Source organism: Protomyctophum parallelum (genome assembly GCF_964188405.1).
Source record: "Protomyctophum parallelum genome assembly, chromosome: 2".
In the NCBI taxonomy this organism is placed as follows: domain Eukaryota; kingdom Metazoa; phylum Chordata; class Actinopteri; order Myctophiformes; family Myctophidae; genus Protomyctophum; species Protomyctophum parallelum.
This window is the reverse complement of record NC_139699.1, coordinates 49,515,267-49,534,694: the sequence shown is the minus strand read 5'-3', so window position 1 is coordinate 49,534,694 and position 19,428 is coordinate 49,515,267. Positions and strand designations below refer to the sequence as shown.

Here is a 19,428-nt window from a genome sequence, read left to right as displayed (position 1 = left end):
CATCAGAACATATCAATAATTTAATGATTATCTGTTGGATCAGAACATATCAATAATTTAATGATTATCTGTCGGGGTGGCTCTGTTGCATCAGAACATATCAATAATTGAATGATTATCTGTCAGGGTGGCTCTGTTGGATCAGAACATATCAATAATTGAATGATTATCTGTCGGGGTGGCTCTGTTGGATCAGAACATATCAATAATTGAATGATTATCTGTCGGGGTGGCTCTGTTGCATCAGAACATATCAATAATTTAATGATTATCTGTCGGGGTGGCTCTGTTGCATCAGAACATATCAATAATTGAATGATTATCTGTCGGGGTGGCTCTGTTGCATCAGAACATATCAATAATTTAATGATTATCTGTCGGGGTGGCTCTGTTGGATCAGAACATATCAATAATGTAATGATTATCTGTCGGGGTGGCTCTGTTGGATCATAACATATCAATAATTTAATCCACCACTTGACGGAAGGGGAACACACATCCCGTAAAATACACTGATAGAATACATATAGACACAGATGCAATGACTAACGTTTGGCTGCCTGTCGACACCACTTCAGTACTCACAAATCACAAAAAACATCTCATTCTATTTCTTATCCTGATTACCGGTAGATAAAGATAGATAAAAACATCTCATTCTATTTCTTATCCTGATTACTGGTAGATAAAGATAGATAAAAACATCTCATTCTATTTCTTATCCTGATTACTGGTAGATAAAGATAGATAAAAACATCTCATTCTATTTCTTATCCTGATTACCAGTAGATAAAGATAGATAAAAACATCTCATTCTATTTCTTATCCTGATTACTGGTAGATAAAGATAGATAAAAACATCTCATTCTATTTCTTATCCTGATTACCGGTAGATAAAGATAGATAAAAACATCTCATTCTATTTCTTATCCTGATTACTGGTAGATAAAGATAGATAAAAACATCTCATTCTATTTCTTATCCTGATTACTGGTAGATAAAGATAGATAAAAACATCTCATTCTATTTCTTATCCTGATTACCAGTAGATAAAGATAGATAAAAACATCTCATTCTATTTCTTATCCTGATTACTGGTAGATAAAGATAGATAAAAACATCTAATTCTATTTCTTATCCTGATTACTGGTAGATAAAGATAGATAAAAACATCTCATTCTATTTCTTATCCTGATTACCGGTAGATAAAGATAGATAAAAACATCTCATTATATTTCTTATCCTGATTACCAGTAGATAAAGATAGATAAAAACATCTCATTCTATTTCTTATCCTGATTACTGGTAGATAAAGATAGATAAAAACATCTCATTCTATTTCTTATCCTGATTACCGGTAGATAAAGATAGATAAAAACATCTCATTCTATTTCTTATCCTGATTACTGGTAGATAAAGATAGATAAAAACATCTCATTCTATTTCTTATCCTGATTACTGGTAGATAAAGATAGATAAAAACATCTCATTCTATTTCTTATCCTGATTACTGGTAGATAAAGATAGATAAAAACATCTCATTCTATTTCTTATCCTGATTACTGGTAGATAAAGATAGATAAAAACATCTCATTCTATTTCTTATCCTGATTACCGGTAGATAAAGATAGATAAAAACATCTCATTCTATTTCTTATCCTGATTACTGGTAGATAAAGATAGATAAAAACATCTCATTCTATTTCTTATCCTGATTACTGGTAGATAAAGATAGATAAAAACATCTCATTCTATTTCTTATCCTGATTACTGGTAGATAAAGATAGATAAAAACATCTCATTCTATTTCTCATCCTGATTACTGGTAGATAAAGATAGATAAAAACATCTCATTCTATTTCTTATCCTGATTACTGGTAGATAAAGATAGATAAAAACATCTCATTCTATTTCTTATCCTGATTACTGGTAGATAAAGATAGATAAAAACATCTCATTCTATTTCTTATCCTGATTACTGGTAGATAAAGATAGATAAAAACATCTCATTCTATTTCTTATCCTGATTACTGGTAGATAAAGATAGATAAAAACATCTCATTCTATTTCTTATCCTGATTACTGGTAGATAAAGCACAAACTACAACTTGATTTGAAGCCCAAAAAGCCAAACTCCGAGCTGAGCACCGAAACACTGATAACTTTATTTCTATTCATCACACATCAATGGTGTACTTATGATTGTACTTGCATGTATTAGTGCATACATTTTCCCCATTGCCTTGCATAGGAAAATCTACAACTACAACATATGGCCTACAGTCCACTTGCCGCTTTAGGCAGGCAGTCATGTAGGTAGGAAGGTGCGAGACCATTGAGAGCTTTATAAACAAGTAAAAGACATGACATGACCAAAATATAAGACTTTACTTTTAGTTGTAAAACAACATTTTGAGATATGCAGAGCACAAGAAAGAACCATGATTTGCATGGGTAGGCCTAAGATTAAAAAAGATATCAACCAAACAAAGAAACACACCTACTGGGGGAGCAGGACTATATACGATAATAAATAGCACACACAATAGACAATTAGATATGCATGGTTTAAATGGTGTTAATAGCTAATTACGGCCTTGTTATAGTGCTTCTCTTTTGTTTTACATCTGCAATTGTGATTCAATGGGAATCTGAGTACACGCGGGTTCATCTCTCCACTGTCTTTTGTTTGTTTGTTCACTTGATACGTCTCGATTGCTTGACTACAGTACTGTATATCCTCCATCCGATCTTCCCCCCCCCCCCCTCCTCGTTGCATTCGGTGATAAATCATGAAAATTAGATTCACTTTGAAATGGAACTGGTGTGTCGTTCGATCTTTCAAGTCAGTGCTGTGAAATATAGATGCCATTAAAAGCTTCCAAATCGGTGGCAAAGAGAAAGCTTTCCTTCCAGCTCATTCCCCATGCCACCCCCCCCCCCCCCTCCCCCTCCCCCCCCCCTAGATCAGATCAGCCGTCCCGGGTGATCAATAGAGCACTACTCTTTAGCTGCTCTTCCTCTGCAGGGTCTGCTTTGGGTTGGATGGTTGAATTTACTGAACACAAACACTACAGTGTTCTGTCAGACTGACGTGAGACTTAACAGTGTAATGAGTCTCTTCATCTTCTCCACCGCCGGGGCCTCCTCCTTATAAATCAATCGATCGAAAGAAACCTCGCAATTCACTCCATGGCGATAAACGCATACTGATGCTGGTATAAGCTTGTAGCTGGCAATGTGAAGTACCTGTTGTGGTTGTTCTTGTTGTTGTAGGTGCACTCCAGGGCATCGTTTACAGTTTACACAGCACAGGATTCTCTGCAGCTCATCATGTGTGGACTCCCTGCATATGAAAACAATGATATCTTGTCTGTCTGGCTAGACTTTAATGTCCTGTGTGTGGTATACCACATTTATATTTTAAATACAGGACACATTTTCAGCCACTATGATGGAACTATTTAGCTCAAGTGTTGATTTTAGGGAAAAAGGATAATGAAATAGTCTGGAACAATCACCCCCCCCATCCCCCGTCCCCAACACGCGCACACACACGCGCGCGCACTCACGCACGCTGTCTACGCTGACCTTCCTATAATTTGCCTGCTGTCGCTCGTACACACATTCTGTCTCCGATAGCCATCAGTAGCAGATAGACGCAGAGGAGCGCTTATCACCACACTTGCAGAGTGGTGCTGTTTGCTGAAGTCGTGTGTGTGTGTGTGTGTGTGTGTGTGTGTGTGTGTGTGTGTGTGTGTGTGTGTGTGTGTGTGTGTGTGTGTGTGTGTGTGTGTGTGTGTGTGTGTGTGTGTGTGTGTGTGTGTGTGTGTGTGTGTGTGTGTGTAGGGTGAACAGTGCAACATCGTGCCAGATAATGTGGATGACATCGTTGCAGATATCGCCCAGGAAGAGAAAGAGGAAGGTCTGGAAAACCCACCCCCACCACACACATGCAGTTATTGCACAGGCACGCACGCACGCAGGCACTGTTCGTTTCCTTGTATCTCTGCCTCAGTTAGCAGTACAAGCCTGATTTATGCAATTTAGGCATTTAGCAGACGCTCTTAATCCAGAGCGATTTACAGTAAGCAAGAACAAAAAACAATAATACATCAAATACATAAAATAATAGTCATCAAGAATCATACGTAAGCTAAGAACCTAACAGTGGAGTATCTATATAATGAAACTATGCGTATAACTATAGTGTTATATGTCTACATAAACTGCTATCCAAGTTACATAAGTTGAGCCATCTTGACTCTGATGAAGACCACATAGGTCGAAACGTTAGTCGATATCTTGTACTAGCTTAAAATATCCGTGCTGCTCCATTGTCCTCTCCTCTTTCTCTTACATAAGTTGAGCCTTTGCAAACGCATGTAAGGTCGTCGAGGCAATAGGGCTAGGGATTTATACTTAGTTGCGTGTCATTGTCGCGCACCAAGAATAGACGGATCTACAAGCTCACAGCGCGTCACGCTGTGAGGCATTGTGCAGCTTGTTGATCGGCTATTTCCGCCGCGGCACGGCACGCAGCAAAATGCGCATTCCGATATGAATCGACCGAAAGCGACGCCTCCTTTATCTTCCTCCTCCTCCGCAGATGACACCCCCGAGACGTGCATCTACTCCAACTGGTCTCCATGGTCCGCCTGCAGCTCGGCCACGTGCGAGAAGGGCAAGCGCATGAGGCAGAGGATGCTGAAGGCCCAGCTGGACCTCAGCGTGCCCTGCCCACACACCCAGGACTTTGAGCCCTGCATGGGGCCTGGCTGCAGCGAGAGCGAGGGTGGGTGAGCACCAGTGGTTTGGAAAATAAGTACTCAATTGTTTTACTTTAACCCATTTAGACCTGAGGATGATTATACAAATGTCTTCTAAATCCTCACAGTTTTCTGAAGAACGCATGTTTCTGTGTCAGTCGTTCTCGAACATTTTCATGTCAAGGACCCCCAAGATGATATGTAATTGGCTGCCGACCCCCATCTGAAAATATGTTGTTCCAGGGACCTTTATTTTATATCTTTTATAGAGGGACAGACAGTAGGCTGACAGGAAATGGGGGAGAGACATGCAGTAAAGGCCGTTGGGTTCGGGAGTCGAACGTGCAGCACACTGCCAGGCTCGGACTACCGGCCAAGGTGCCTGGACCGCTGAGCCATGGCCCAGGCCTATTAATTACATTTTTACATATTCACGTATAGGCCTACTAAAAAAATTACAAAATGTGTGATACATATGACAAATCCTGTAAACAGTTTAATATAGGTATGGTTTTGCCCACTCAATTCATAATTAACGTTCCAATTTTGGAGGTGTGGCTCATGGACTAAAAACTGGTTCTGAACCGGTTCCCAACCGGTGGAAAAGGGGCCCGAGGGTGAGCACCCATCAGGAAAGAGAGTGAGAGACTATAGTGTGTGAGACTGTGATGTTGGCATCAGTCAAAAGATAAATCCAATATATGCTGTATAAATATTAAGTGTAATATCCGCGTTCCGGTTCATGAGGTCTCACAGACATTCTAAATGAATCCTGGCTGTCTGAAATGAAAGCAGAGCCGGTCTGCCTTGCAGCATCCGCTGGGCTCTCCCTCACGAGCACGATGAGTGTTTTTCATCATCGCTCTCGTCGCGTTTGAAGGTTATTGCGCCGATAAATGTGTTGATACTTTAAAGGTCAGGGCTGGTTTGAGGCAGACCTTTATTGGCGTAGGGGCCGTCGACGATCACCCTCAGCCAATAAAGTGGCAACAGCCAGCCAGGCCGATGGTGTTTATGAGACAAGCTAATAAATACCAGTCGTGTAAGGTAACTAAGTATATTTACTGTACTTAAAGTACAATTTGGAGGTATTTGTAATTTACTTGATTATTTCCTATTTCCAATACTACTCCACTACTCCACTACATCTCGGATCCAGATTTTGTACTTTTACTCGACTACGCTTATTTGAAAATCCTGCACCTGACTTATTCGTAAGGTACAGGATTGAAAAGGGCAGAAAAAACTAACACTAAAACTTATAAAAACTAAACTAAAACGAAGCGTTTAAAGCAATATATCAAAACTAGCGAACCCACTCCAAAAACAAACTAAAACAAACTGAATTCGAAAATTTTTACTAACTAGTTACTAATAATATATTATTGTAATATTATTACTTTTCCCAGTAACGAGTAAAGTAAGGTATTACTCTGCCAAAACACTATTTACTAAAAAATAGCACATATTACTTTTTTTGTTTTTGTTTTGATGGCTTGAAAACATTTAATTTAAAAGGCCTAGAGAGTTTGCTGCATTATTATAGCCTTTTTTGGCTGATTGGTGACTCTTAATATTATTATTCAAAACAATTTGATTCAGTTCTAACATATGCTGACTAAACATATTGTGTTGTACATCCCTTTTTTGCGGGTGGTGGGGGGCGCAAAAGTAATGTAATATTATATAGTATGTAATATATTAGTCTTGATTCCAAGTAATAAGTAATGTAATATTATTACTTTTTCTAAGGAGTAATAAGTAACATATTACTCTCCTAAGTAATATTTCCCAACACTGACTATTATAACCTTTTGACACATCGTATTACAAATATCAATTTCCAGTATGAAGAGCAGGTGAAGGTCAGATCAGATCAGTTAGGAATCAATCCACCATGCAGGAGGACACAGAGCAGGGACGTGCAGAGAGTGTCAGAGAGGCAGGGGCTGAAGTCCCCTAAAGAGGGAACTTTTGGACCAAAATAGCGAAAATAGCAGATCTACAAGCTTGAGAGCTTGTAGATCTGCTATTTTCGCATACGACATGGAGATTTTCTAAACAAATTTGTTCAACGCAAAATACTGTGTTCAAGTTCAGGAGAAAAGGCAATTCTCCTGCATGCTGCCTTCCAGCATGGCATGGAAAGGAGTGGTATTTGCATTTATTTCACCATAGTAAACTGTAGTAAGCTGCAATTCCTGGTTTGAAAAGGCCAGTTGTTTTTCAAACAGGTAAAGGGGCAGGGGCTGAAGCCCCCTTTGATGTCTATGTGTGCACGTCCCTGACACAGAGGTAACATCCTCAGACAGACAGACCTTTATTGGTCCCATGAGAAATGTAACCATGTAGTGATTGTTGTCATGAACGTATCCATCCATAGTCCATACCTCTAATAACACTGGCCCCCTAATAACTCTGCTCCTAGGGTGGCTGCAGATATTAAAGGTTGCGCAACAGATAAGAAACAACCTTTGATATTTACATACCAGTTCACAAAAGCTCATGGGATCCATTGCATGTGACATATTGAGCCTATGACACACAGTATATGGCAGCCCCCTAGTAGTCAGTTGTTCGTTCAGACAACAGGAAAACAACTTGTGGCCAGATGTAATTTCCTGGGTTTTAGTAGGACTAATAATAAAAAGATCGGCATAAAACATTGTAGAAAATTGATATTTAGCCACTTGTTCGAATGCCCCCGCCCCCCTGTCTGAAACAATCATCTTTTACTTTCTCCAATAAGAACCTAATGAAACACTCATCTTTTACTTTCTCCAATAACAACCTAAAACATGAACCTTGGTTGAAAAAAAACCAAAGTTGTCCTTTAAGTACATTTTGATGCCGATACTTTTGTACTTTTACTCGAGTAAATTTGGAATATGGGACTTTTGCTTGTCACAGAGTACATCTAATTTGCAGTATTCATACTTTTACTTAAGTAAAAATATCTGAGCACATTCTTCTCTCCACAGATGCGTCCACCTGCATGATGTCAGAGTGGATCAGCTGGTCTCCGTGCAGCGCGTCGTGTGGACTGGGCACGCGCTCACGAGAGCGCTACGTCAAGCAGTTCCCAGAGGACGGCTCAGTCTGCACACTGCCCACAGAGGACAGCGACAAGTGTGTCGTCAATGAGGAATGCAGTGAGTTCTCCCTCTGACAAAACCTTGTCTAGTCTAAGACTGACACATGCACACAGCAACAAATCTCAACCAGACATCTATTTTAGTCAAATAATGACAAAAGAAAAAGAATACTCAATTGTCACTGACAAGTGTCTTGTCATGAAGAATGCACTGAGCTCCCCTCACAAAACTTTGTCTAGATTTTACACATGCACAGCAAAATCTCAACCAGACATCTAGACATCTTTTAGTCAACTGAAAAAAAAACAATAGGGTCATGAGGTGAGCAATACCAATTAGTAAGTAATTCTCCTTACAATTTACAATTTAGGCATTTAGTATACATTAAGTAATAACAAAAAGCATGGCATACATCACATATATAAAAAGTAGTTATAATGAAACATGTGTAAGCTAAGAACGTAACAGTGGAGTATCTATATCATGAAACTATATGTATATGTAAACTATACATACTATACTATATTATATTATATATCAATACATGTGTACTATAAAGTGCTATGACTACATAAATTGCAATTCTAGTGCTGTCTACGTAACATGCTATACGTCTGTTTAAAATGCTATCTAAGTCTACATAAAGTGCCATCTAAGGGGCTAGGGCAAGTGCTACGGGCCATGGTGGAGTCTGAAAGGGTGGGTTTTCAGACTACGGCGGCTATATCAGCTGACTATACTGTAACATTATGCAGAGCGTTGACTCCATTGTGTTTGACACCATTATTATTCGTCCTACAGTATAGTCCCAGCAGCAGATACCCCATCTACAAGCTCCCAATGCGCCACTTTGTGAGCTTATAGATATTGCTATTACCACAAAACCATTATTTTTAATGTATAAACAATTATGACGTTTAAGCAAACATAATTCCGATGATCTAATTGTGATCAGGTGATTATGTAATAGGGGTGGGACGATATGGGTACCTCACAATACGAAATCTGTGGCCCTCGATAATGATGACGATATCCGATATATTGCGATATTCAATATATTGCAATTGCCATCGTGTAGCTTCAAGCTTTTCACCAGAGGAGAAAAACAGAATTAATTTATGTTAATCCAAAATGAGTTAATAGCACAGGCAGACTCTTCACATACTAGGCCATGTCTGAAATATATGTCAGAGCTGAAATCGACATGTGAATATTAAATAAATCTTTCAACCTTTCAAGCCCGCTCTTTTCTGCAAGACATTACTCTGATAAGCCATACTGTATCTCCAAAACTGGTGGGTCAAACTGAACAACGGAAAACGAACATGTTGAACAAATTCAATGACTTAGCCTCGGTCAGAAACAGAATATTGGCACACCCCTATGATGTAATGATTGTGACAGGCCTATAGCTAACAGTAGCTCCTGTGTGTTCTTGTTGCCACACAGCGCCCAGCAGCTGCCTGGTCACAGAGTGGGGCGAGTGGGACACCTGCAGCGCCACGTGTGGCCTGGGCATGAAGAGGAGGGAACGCATGGTCAAGATGCCACCCGCCGACGGCTCCATCTGCGCAGCCGAGGTGTTGGAGGTGGAGAAGTGCATGATGCCAGAGTGCCGTGAGTATAAGCAGCATTGCAACTACATGGGGCTATACAGCAATGGTTCTCAAACCTTCTCAGGTCAAGGACCCCTACATCGACATGTATTAGCCCCCATTTGAAAAGATATGCCATGCAGGGACCCCCATAAGAGAAGATTCGTATTACGGTTCTAGCAGTGATTCTCAACCAGTTTAATTTAAAATTTCTCTACCCCTGAGCCACTGCCACCCCCAAATATAATGTGTTATTCCCATGAGCTCTTCAGAATTAGTGAAGTGTGCCAAATCGATACACAGTAATAATGACTCCCACAAAAGTAGTCGGTCATGCTTATAGTGAATTTTACATACATTTTTGATCTGTTCATTTTAATTTGTGTAATACATTTATATGAAGGTACTGTATGTGTGCTGCCGGACAGAACCTGTACTGAATTAATTCTCTCACATACAGACACGATCCCCTGCATGCTGAGCCCGTGGTCAGACTGGAGCGACTGCAGCGTTACATGCGGGAAGGGCTTACGGACACGCCAGCGCATGCTCAAGTCCCCCGTGGAGCTGGGTGAATGCACCGAGGACCTGGAGCAGGTGGAGAAGTGCATGCTGCCAGAGTGCCGTAAGTACCGTGCAGTCGACACGCACACACGCACACACCCTTCATTATAACATGCATAATGACACATTTGTAATGTGTAATGTGTGGTTATTATTTTATATGGTTAAGCAATCCCTGAGGAAATCGGGGCCGATCGCATTATTTTGAAATGATCGGAATCGCATGTTGCATCAGGATTGGTTTTCCAAAGCAGTGGGCGCAGGCTTTTTAGCGGCAGTTGTTATAGCAACTACATAGAATTTATGTCTATAATGGCAAGTATGTGCCTCTAAAGATAACACAAGCAGCTTACACGATAGATAAAAGAGAGTGTCAAAAGTAGACAGCACCTGATTAACCTGAGTCTACACTCATATTAACACCAAGATCACCTCTCTCTCTCTCTCTCTCTCTGCACAGATGAACACATTTACGCAATCCACACATGAGCACGAGGAGTTAATATTCCTGTCACACACAGTAAAAGAGCAGGAAGACAGATTAACATAAAACAAGACTCTTATACAAGGGGTGGTTATAAAGTAACATCACAGCGTGAAAACCACAGATGGTGGCCTTTGTTCTTAGAGATTGTTAGTGTGTTGTAAGTAGCATTCAAACCTTGTGTTTCGGTTAAAGTTTATGAAAAAGGTTGCTCTTGTTATGAATTTTATTATGTTCACACGTCGGCAGCTTTGCATAATCACTTTGAGATAACATTCATCCTGCATGTTTCCCTGGAGGATTATCGTGTATGCATGACATTATTAGCTCAGCCAGATGGAAAGTCTCAAAATATTGTCCTTATCACCACTTAAATCTCCTCGTTTCATCTTGTTTTCTTTTGCTCTCTCACTAATCCTCCCTGCCTGCCTGCTTTCCTTCCAGGGCGTTCGAGTCCCGTTCATGACGACCTTTGTTGCATGTCTCTACCCGTCTCTCTCTCCCTCTTTCCTGTCATTCTTCACTTGTATCTATCAATAAAAACAAAAATCAAAAATCTTAAAAAATAAAATACAATATAGATTATTATTATCATCATTCTCTCCTACAGCCACGGACTGCATGGTCTCGGAGTGGACTGAGTGGTCCGAGTGCAACAAGTCCTGCGGGAAGGGCCACGTGATTCGGACGCGCATGGTGAAGCTGGAGCCCCAGTTCGGCGGAGACGCCTGTCCCGAGACCGTCCAGCGGAAGAAGTGCAAGGTCAGGAAGTGCAACAACAACCGAGGTGGCGGCGGCGCCCAGGCCAACAGCGACGAGAAGAAACGGCGCAAGGAGCAACGCGAGAAGAGGAGGAGCAAGCAGGGCCGGGAGGAGATCACCGCCACCGTCGAGCATCCGGGTTGGTTGATTTTCTTTCTCTGCAACGTTCACCAGTGGTGGAAATACACTACTCAAATGTTTCACTATAGCATAAAACTATAGCATAAACTGTAGCAATATAGAAATACTCCGTTACGAGTAAAAGCCTGTGAGTAAATGTACAACAGTATTTGCATGCAAAAATGTATACCGGTACTTAAAGTACCAAAAGTAAAATTTCAAATTTTCAAATGTATACAAATAGTTTGAAAATAGCAGATCTACAAGCTCAAAATGCATCGCATCGTGACACATTGTGAGCTTGTAGATTGGCCAAAATGTATATAGGGCTGAAGTGGTTAATGTATGTTTTCATTGTTTTGTAATAATAATCCAAATCTAAAAAGTAACTAGTAATTAAAGTTGTCAACAAATTGTGGTGGAGTGAAAGTACAATATTTGCCTCTGAGATGTAGTGGAATAGAAGTATACGTAATGGCAATTGGAAGTACAAATAAATCAAAATTGCACTCAAGTACAGTACTTGTGCTTGGTTACATTCCACCGCTGCATGTGTGTGTGTTTCTTATTTCCTTGCGGTGAATCGGTCAACCAATCCACACGCTTTGCTTTTTTTCCCCGCAGGTTGCAAGATGAGGCCATGGTCGAGTTGGACGGACTGCACCAAGCTGTGCGGCGGGGGGATACAGGAGCGTCTGATGACTGCAAAGCGGAGGTTTAAGGGCGCCCAACTGCCCAGCTGCAAAGACAGGAAGGAGATCAGGGCTTGTAATGTGCACCCCTGCTAGGAGGCTAGACGAAGGGCAACAAGGGGCTGGGTGGGGTGGAAGAGGGGTCATTTATTAAAGGACCACTTCACCACTTTTCAACATATCTTCACATAATTGGTCCTCACTAATGTTCATGATGATATGCCACAATTTCCTCGTACTTCTACTGAGGTCTGTGTCTCATAGGAGGGCTGTGAGCAGGTCAGAAACCCATCTTCCAGTGACATCATCGATGGATGGCTTTCTATTCCTGAAAAGTTACAATGCGTTCTCACAATAAAAATATAAATATTAAAAAACAAATGTTTAAAATAAATCTGCCTAATGATGTCACTGATAGACGGGTTTCCGAGCTGCCACACATCCCTCCTATGAGACACAGACCGAGTAGAAAATAATTGTGGCGTTTTATCATGAACATTAATGAGGACCAATTATATGAAGGTAGGTTGAAAAGTGGTGAAGTGGTCCTTTTATGGGACGACACTGCTGGGACCAAGAGAGGGTGTGACACGTGATGTCACACAATGATCCCATGATGCACTCTGTTTAGGGCTGAACTGGCACACACTTAAATCAGTATTGGTTGAATTCAGAGACTAGATAGTGTCTATGTAAGAGAACTCTTGGTTGCTATAGCTAAATCTAGAGGTGCTCCGATCAGGTTATTTCGATCACCGATTGTTTTTTCTCACGATACCAAACTTGTGCGTAAGGGAAAATGTTGAATATTTCCCAAATTAACAAAACAGTCAAAACCCACGTCAAAACTGTTCTTCAGAATAAAGGCGCTAGAGTGCCAAGCAGATGGGCCTGCACTTGCAATACGAACTGTATTTATAGGCAACGTTTCGGTCAAAGACCTTCTTCAGGCATCCTGAAGATGCCTGAAGAAGGTCTTTGACTGAAGCATTGAGCCCTGCCTACGCACCCGCCTCAGAGCATATAGGTGTGCATAAGACTTTGTTGCCTACTTTGAAAAGCCCCGCCTTCCATTTCCACACAAAACCTCAGATCAGAACATCGGCGTTCTGATCAAAACGTCAACGCCCGTCAACGAGAAAGTGAATGGCTGTGCGCATGCGCAAAACATGTCCAGGAGCTCCGAACAAGGCGTTGCCTAGCCACAGCCGCTGTCGGATTAAAGCGATCCCATTTTACAGTATATCATTAAAAATAATTAAAAGACGTGTATACACATCCGAGGCACCCCGCGGTTTTAATTGAGAGGACATGTATACACGTTTTTAGCATCATAAGTGTTAAGTAAGTGGTATTAAAGATCGGTTTCTCCAGATAGAGTAAATTGCCAATCACCGGTCGCGTCATTTTGAGTGAATATCGGCCGATCGGTGGACGATGGATCGGAGCACCTTAAATCCCTCTCATCCTGTGCATTCAGATGAATGGCCATCAGAAGGGAATATATACTGTACTTGAAGGTCTTTCTGAGGCATTAAGACGAAATGTTTCACAAAGCAGTCATGCAGAGAATTCAAAATCCGAAGCTTCTACAAAAACTGAGAGCTCTGGATTTTTCCACCAGACTGATTCTTGTGCTCTCAAACTTCTAGCTCTGTTACATATAAGATTATTTTGCAAGATTACTGTAAACTTGTTGTGGTATAATAATATATCTTGAATATTGATGATGATTATGAAATTTCAATTGATTTAATGAGATATATAAATGTTATATCTTGTTGTGGTATCTTTCAGTAGTGCATTATATTCCAGAAGTTAAAAAAGCACAGGCCACCTGCAGCCATTCCAGTATTTTATAAGCCTTCAAATAACTGTTTATAGGACACAAAATGCCCCAACTATACTACTGTACATTGTAGATGCACCACCACTGAAATCTATATGATTTGGAGCATTTTTAGAAGACTGTTATTTTTATTTTTTTGTTTGTATATGGTTTCTAGATGTTCCCCTGTCCTTCTCCTTTTTCTCTGTTCCTCTAACATATTAATATTTTGGAATAATATCACCTTTACAATAAAAGTAAATGTGACATCTTGTCACATGGATTTGTCTTTTTCTGGGAAGGGTTATGTAAAAAAATATATATATTAATGCATTTCATCTTTTCTGCCGCTAGATGGCGATATCAGCTAGTTTCTAAAATAATATTTCCAAGAGAGGCCAAATTCAATATCATTGTCTGTTCACATACACCTGATATGGTCTGTATAAATTGTGTGAATATGGGATCTTAACTGGCCTAGTGGGATTCAACAACATACACACAATAGAGCAGTGGTTCCCAAAGTGGGGTCCGGGGACCCCCAGGGGTCCTTGAGGGAGTTCCAGGGGGTCCCCAGCTAAATGATAGTTTGGAACCAAATGGACCATTATGAGCCTGTAACTCTGAGTGTACAGATTCTGTAAATTAACATTGATTTTACAATATAAATGTGGGGTCCCAGAGATAGAAATGCCATTAAATGGGGGTCCGTAGACTAATGCATGTCAAACTGGGGGTCCTTGAAATTAAACGGGTTGAGTAGCCTATCACTGCTAGAGCCGTAACATTCTTCTCTTATGGGGGTCCCTGGCATATGTTTTTCAAATGGGGGTTTGCGGGGTAATTAGTGCAATTTGGGGGTCCTTGACATGGAAAAGTTTGGGAACCACTGCAATAGAGCATAGCAGTGGGCGTGGTTTTCTGGACCCACTGAAAACTCATTTTTCCCATAGAGATTTGATCAAATAATTATTTATATCAATTATTCTAAGCCTAGAATCCAGCCAACCAGGATCCTGGTGAATCATGACCATAAAACCTTTGATTGGGTGGAAAAACATAATTGAATATTAAATTATATGATATAGGCCTACCGTAGCCCTATACTACATTTATGTGGCGGCAGTGGCTCAGAGGTAGAGTGACCGGAGTAATTTTAATTACTCTAAATTTTATCTCATGATTTTGCAACCCATTTTTTCACCCAGTGTCAATTATGTAATGTAATCCTGGGCGCTACACTTCCTCTGTCAACCTGGGGAGGGCAGCGGACTGACTTCATGCTTCCTTCTATGCATGAGGAGTCCAAAGCTGCTTATTTGCACCTGACAGGGGGGAGTTTCCCCGGCCGGATGTTGCAAGGAACACGTTATTCCAACCAGTTCCTTTCCCCTCCATCAGGCTGGCCAGGGGGAGCTAGATTAGAGACCAGGATTACTGCATGTTTTTTGTGAGGGTACCTACCCTAGGGGACACGGGGAGAACATGCAAACTCCACACAGAAAGGCCCTTTCGCCAACCCCGCCTCGGGTATGGTCACTGATGACATTTACCTTGTAAGTAACCTAACGTTTTATGGTCATGACTCACCAGGATTCTGGATGGCTGGATTCTAGGCTTAAAATAATTTATATAAATATGTTTTGTGAATCTCTATGGGAAGAATGAATGGCAGATTTTTCAGTGGGTCCAGAAAACCACGCCCACTGCTATGCTCCATTAAGGTGATTTGTATAGTGATTGTTGTCTGGTTGTGTTCATACAATGACCACAAGAGGGCAGTAAAGATTAATAAATGAATAAATGATTGACTGAAGATGCATTCAGATTTTACTCTATGTATGTGTGAGAAGAAAAACAAAATGCAACCTTTGAATGTTGATTATATTAATACATTTATCCCATCAACCCATCAAAGTGTCCCTAATTATAATATTGGGAATTATTTACCTCCCACAGATAGGTACTGTAGCTATGAAAAACAAAAGGCTGTATTATCATTATTGCCAAACAGCTTTGCGTATGAGAAAGCTTGAGATGAAATGCTTTTGAAGTGAAGCTTTACGAAGGGATTTTGGCACAATGACAGTCCAAGCAGTCCCTCTCAGTGTTTCTGTTGCAAAGTCTGCAAATATAGATGAGAGAGAGGGTGCAGTGGTGGAAAAAGTACTCAACATTTTGTACTTGAGTAAAAGTATCAATACTGCAATATAGAAATACTCGTGTACAAGTGCAGAAGTCAAAAATGTCTTCAGACAAAGTAAGTATTGGTATCAAAATGTACCCATGGTACCAAAAGTAGAAAGTACTTTGTTTCAAGTTTTCAAATGGAATTGTGAGCTTGTTTTCAAAATATTTGCACCGTGCTGTTGTCAAATTACCAAAATATGATGTATGAAGTGGTTAATTGCGACCGTATATTACTATAAAAACCTGCAAAACCTGTCAGTCAGTCAGTTGGTTGACAGTCCATCACGCATCGTGATACAGTATGGCTGTCTCCATATGAAGATCACGACACTGACCTCATCAAACCCTGGAGAACTCTAGACGGGCCTGCACCAAAGTTATTAGTGCAGCCGCACCCAGCAGCCGGTGAAAGCTAGAGTTCTCAACAGGCCCCGAATGTTATGGCCCGGCCCTATACCTGGGCCCTCATCAAACCCAAACACTGCCCCTGCTGCCACCCTTATATCTCCAAATATGGAGCTAACCTGTTTTGACATTCCATATGTTGATCTGACCTCATCAAACCCTGTACACTCAAGACACTGCCCCCGCTGCCACCCTTAGATCTGCATACTTTGGAAATGAACTATAACATCTGTGGGTTTGACATACTACACTGATGAATGCATGTTAGCATAACGATGAAGACATTGATGAAGAATATTCGCTGCGGCGAGTTGGTAAACTGGCGAGTTCGCCGGATACCTATATAGCCTTTATAATGACAAATGCATTAGCTCTTTTTTATTAGGATTGTATGGCCATATTATTGTGCTTGTTTTTCGAGGGGAGATTTATTGGTGTATTTCTCTCGCAAGAGTAGGCTTGTTTTGGCTTGTTTCTGGAGGTGGGTTGGCTTATTTCTCTCAAGACAGTTGGCAACACTGCTTCTACTGTAGCTGGGGGGAGGGTATATTTCCAATGTGTGCATTCCCTGGTGTGGAACTCTCGGGACAACAGGAGTGAAAAATTCAATACACACACACCTCACACAATGCCATTCCTGTTGCCATGCCAACCACACATTTAACAGACATGGGAAACAGAGGGAGGATTATCCATGGTTGTGATTAAGCATTATCGCAGTACACTTTAAAGATGCAGATGGGAGAAATGGTTGACATGATAGAAACAAAGATGGGTAAAGACGAAGCCTATAGTGTGTGTGTGTGTGTGTGTGGGGGGGGGGGGGGGGGCGTGCGTGCGTCTAAAACCTTCCTAGACTTCATTCAGGTTGGTTCTGCTACCCCTGTTGCTACAGCAACCAGGCTTCTGCGCTCAGACTGAGGTTGGAAGTGAAGCTATACTGTAGATTGTCATCTCAAACATGCAGTTATGCTAGTTACGCCGTTCCCTTGATATTGTAATGGGTTTCCAATCCATGGGCTGAAGATAAGATCATAAATAATAAGGGCTCGTTATGAACAGAATGTGAGCAAAGTAAATGGTAAATGGTGCATTTATATAGCGCCTTCATCCAAGTCATAGATTGTGCACATTCACACACCGATGGCAGAGGAAACCATGCAAGGCAGCCGCACTACTAACCTGCACATCAGTGGCGTATAGCTACAGTAAGGCGAGAACAGGCTTGAAAAAAAAAGAAGAAAAAAAAAAGAGAGGACAAACAACAAACCTGAGAACTATTATTGGGCAGCTGATTGGCCGTTGCGCGTAGAGTGCAACCCTCAATCACCCATTGGAATGCAAATGCATGCCTTTCAGCCTTTGTAGCGTACTCGTCTGGCAGGTATATGTCGTTGAGTGCTCTTGATTGTGCGCGGGGACGACGACGACACATCTTGCCTGCCCAAGATGTAATTCAGGAGCACACACGATATGTTTAAAAGTGATGTAAGTCGTGAGCATGCGAAAGTGAATAACACAACACAAGGGAACATATTCCCATAAGGGCTCACAAGGATGTATCAATTCTACACGTGTCTTCAGCCCTAGAGCAGTGGTTCTCAAAGTGGGCTCCACCAAAATTGTTGATAGTTAGGAACCAAGTTTGGACCCTTACAGGGCTGAAACACAGAGAGCATATTAATACCAGTGGACTATTATACAGGTCAATTTGGTTCCATTTTGCTATTATTGTTCACACACACACACACACACAACAGGAACCAATGGATTATATATTTCAATAGTGAGAGATTCTTCCTCCACACTGGGAGAAAAACAGCATCTGAAAGTCTGATGGGGCATTTTTACACGTGAGTGCAGTTAGAACTTTTCCATTGCATCCTATGAGAGGTGTAGTGTAGCGGACCCAGCTGGCCAATAAGGTTGAAGACTGACTGATGATTATAAGTTGCTTTATAGTGAATCAACGTAGAACTAAAATAAAATAAAAACATAGTATGCATCATAAATCAGACAATAATCAATAAACAACATATATAAGCACAAGCTGTTCACTTAAACCATATTTACATAACCCATAAAATCCACACAGTGCAGATATCAAACTCAGTATGAAAACAATAAACCTCAAAGAATGTAACACAAAACCATCGGACCATAATAAACAAAAGATTTTCACCTTGTCCCCTTTCCAGCTGGGTGCTAATTGTTGAGTCAGTGTGTCCATGGTTGGTTCCAATTCTCCTTTATGTTTGTACGTTCCATTGCCTTTACTTTGGCACCTTTCCATCCATAGTCAACAAATGTTTGTCCTTGTGTCTCTGATGCTCAACCATGGAGGACTGTTTTAAACCAGTCTCCACCTCCACAGCTGAGATACCTGGGTTCCAATCACCAATTATCCTTAACTAGACCCATGTCAAATTAAAGGGCCAGCATGTCAACGCTTTCTGAACATCACAATAAAAGGTAGACTGCGGGTCCGTTACAATATACATTCATGAATCCACTTGCTGACCGGCTGTCGGTATTGAGCAATTCTTTATAGGGGTTTATATGTGACGATACCACAAGGCAAAATGTAAAAAATGACCAAATCTCATTATGTTTTAAGTAGCATGTGATGCGTTAAGGCTCATAAATAGTCTGGATTTACGGTGGTTAGGTGACCACCGAACTACAACATGACGGAGCGGTGGTCACCTCATCACCGAAAATCCAGACTATGAATAGGCCTTTAAACTATTGGATTTTCATTATTCTGAATTCATTCTAGACACGCTCCACAGAATTCATTCCATATGTTGATCTGACCCCCCCCCCCCCCCCACCCACCATAATGTCAAAGCGACAGTGCTCGCCCAGCAGTCTGCATGCCGCCACCCAGGCAGATGCGTGCACGTGACCTTGCCCTTTATACA

General features: G+C 41.0%; 1 protein-coding gene across 1 annotated transcript in view; it reads left to right on the top strand.

Annotated features, from left to right (window-relative positions):
* The window catches only part of spon1a (spondin 1a), a 123,556-nt gene extending 109,495 nt beyond the window's left edge, over positions 1-14,061 (top strand). Inside the window, exons 10-16 of the mRNA XM_083792359.1 lie at positions 3,850-3,925; positions 4,610-4,795; positions 7,751-7,921; positions 9,314-9,481; positions 9,920-10,084; positions 11,118-11,408; positions 12,014-14,061. Of these exons, the coding sequence (XP_083648485.1) occupies positions 3,850-3,925; positions 4,610-4,795; positions 7,751-7,921; positions 9,314-9,481; positions 9,920-10,084; positions 11,118-11,408; positions 12,014-12,177 (1,221 nt within the window). The 3' untranslated portion in view covers positions 12,178-14,061. The remainder of the gene's footprint in view (positions 1-3,849; positions 3,926-4,609; positions 4,796-7,750; positions 7,922-9,313; positions 9,482-9,919; positions 10,085-11,117; positions 11,409-12,013) is intronic.
* Positions 14,062-19,428: the final 5,367 nt, after the last annotated feature.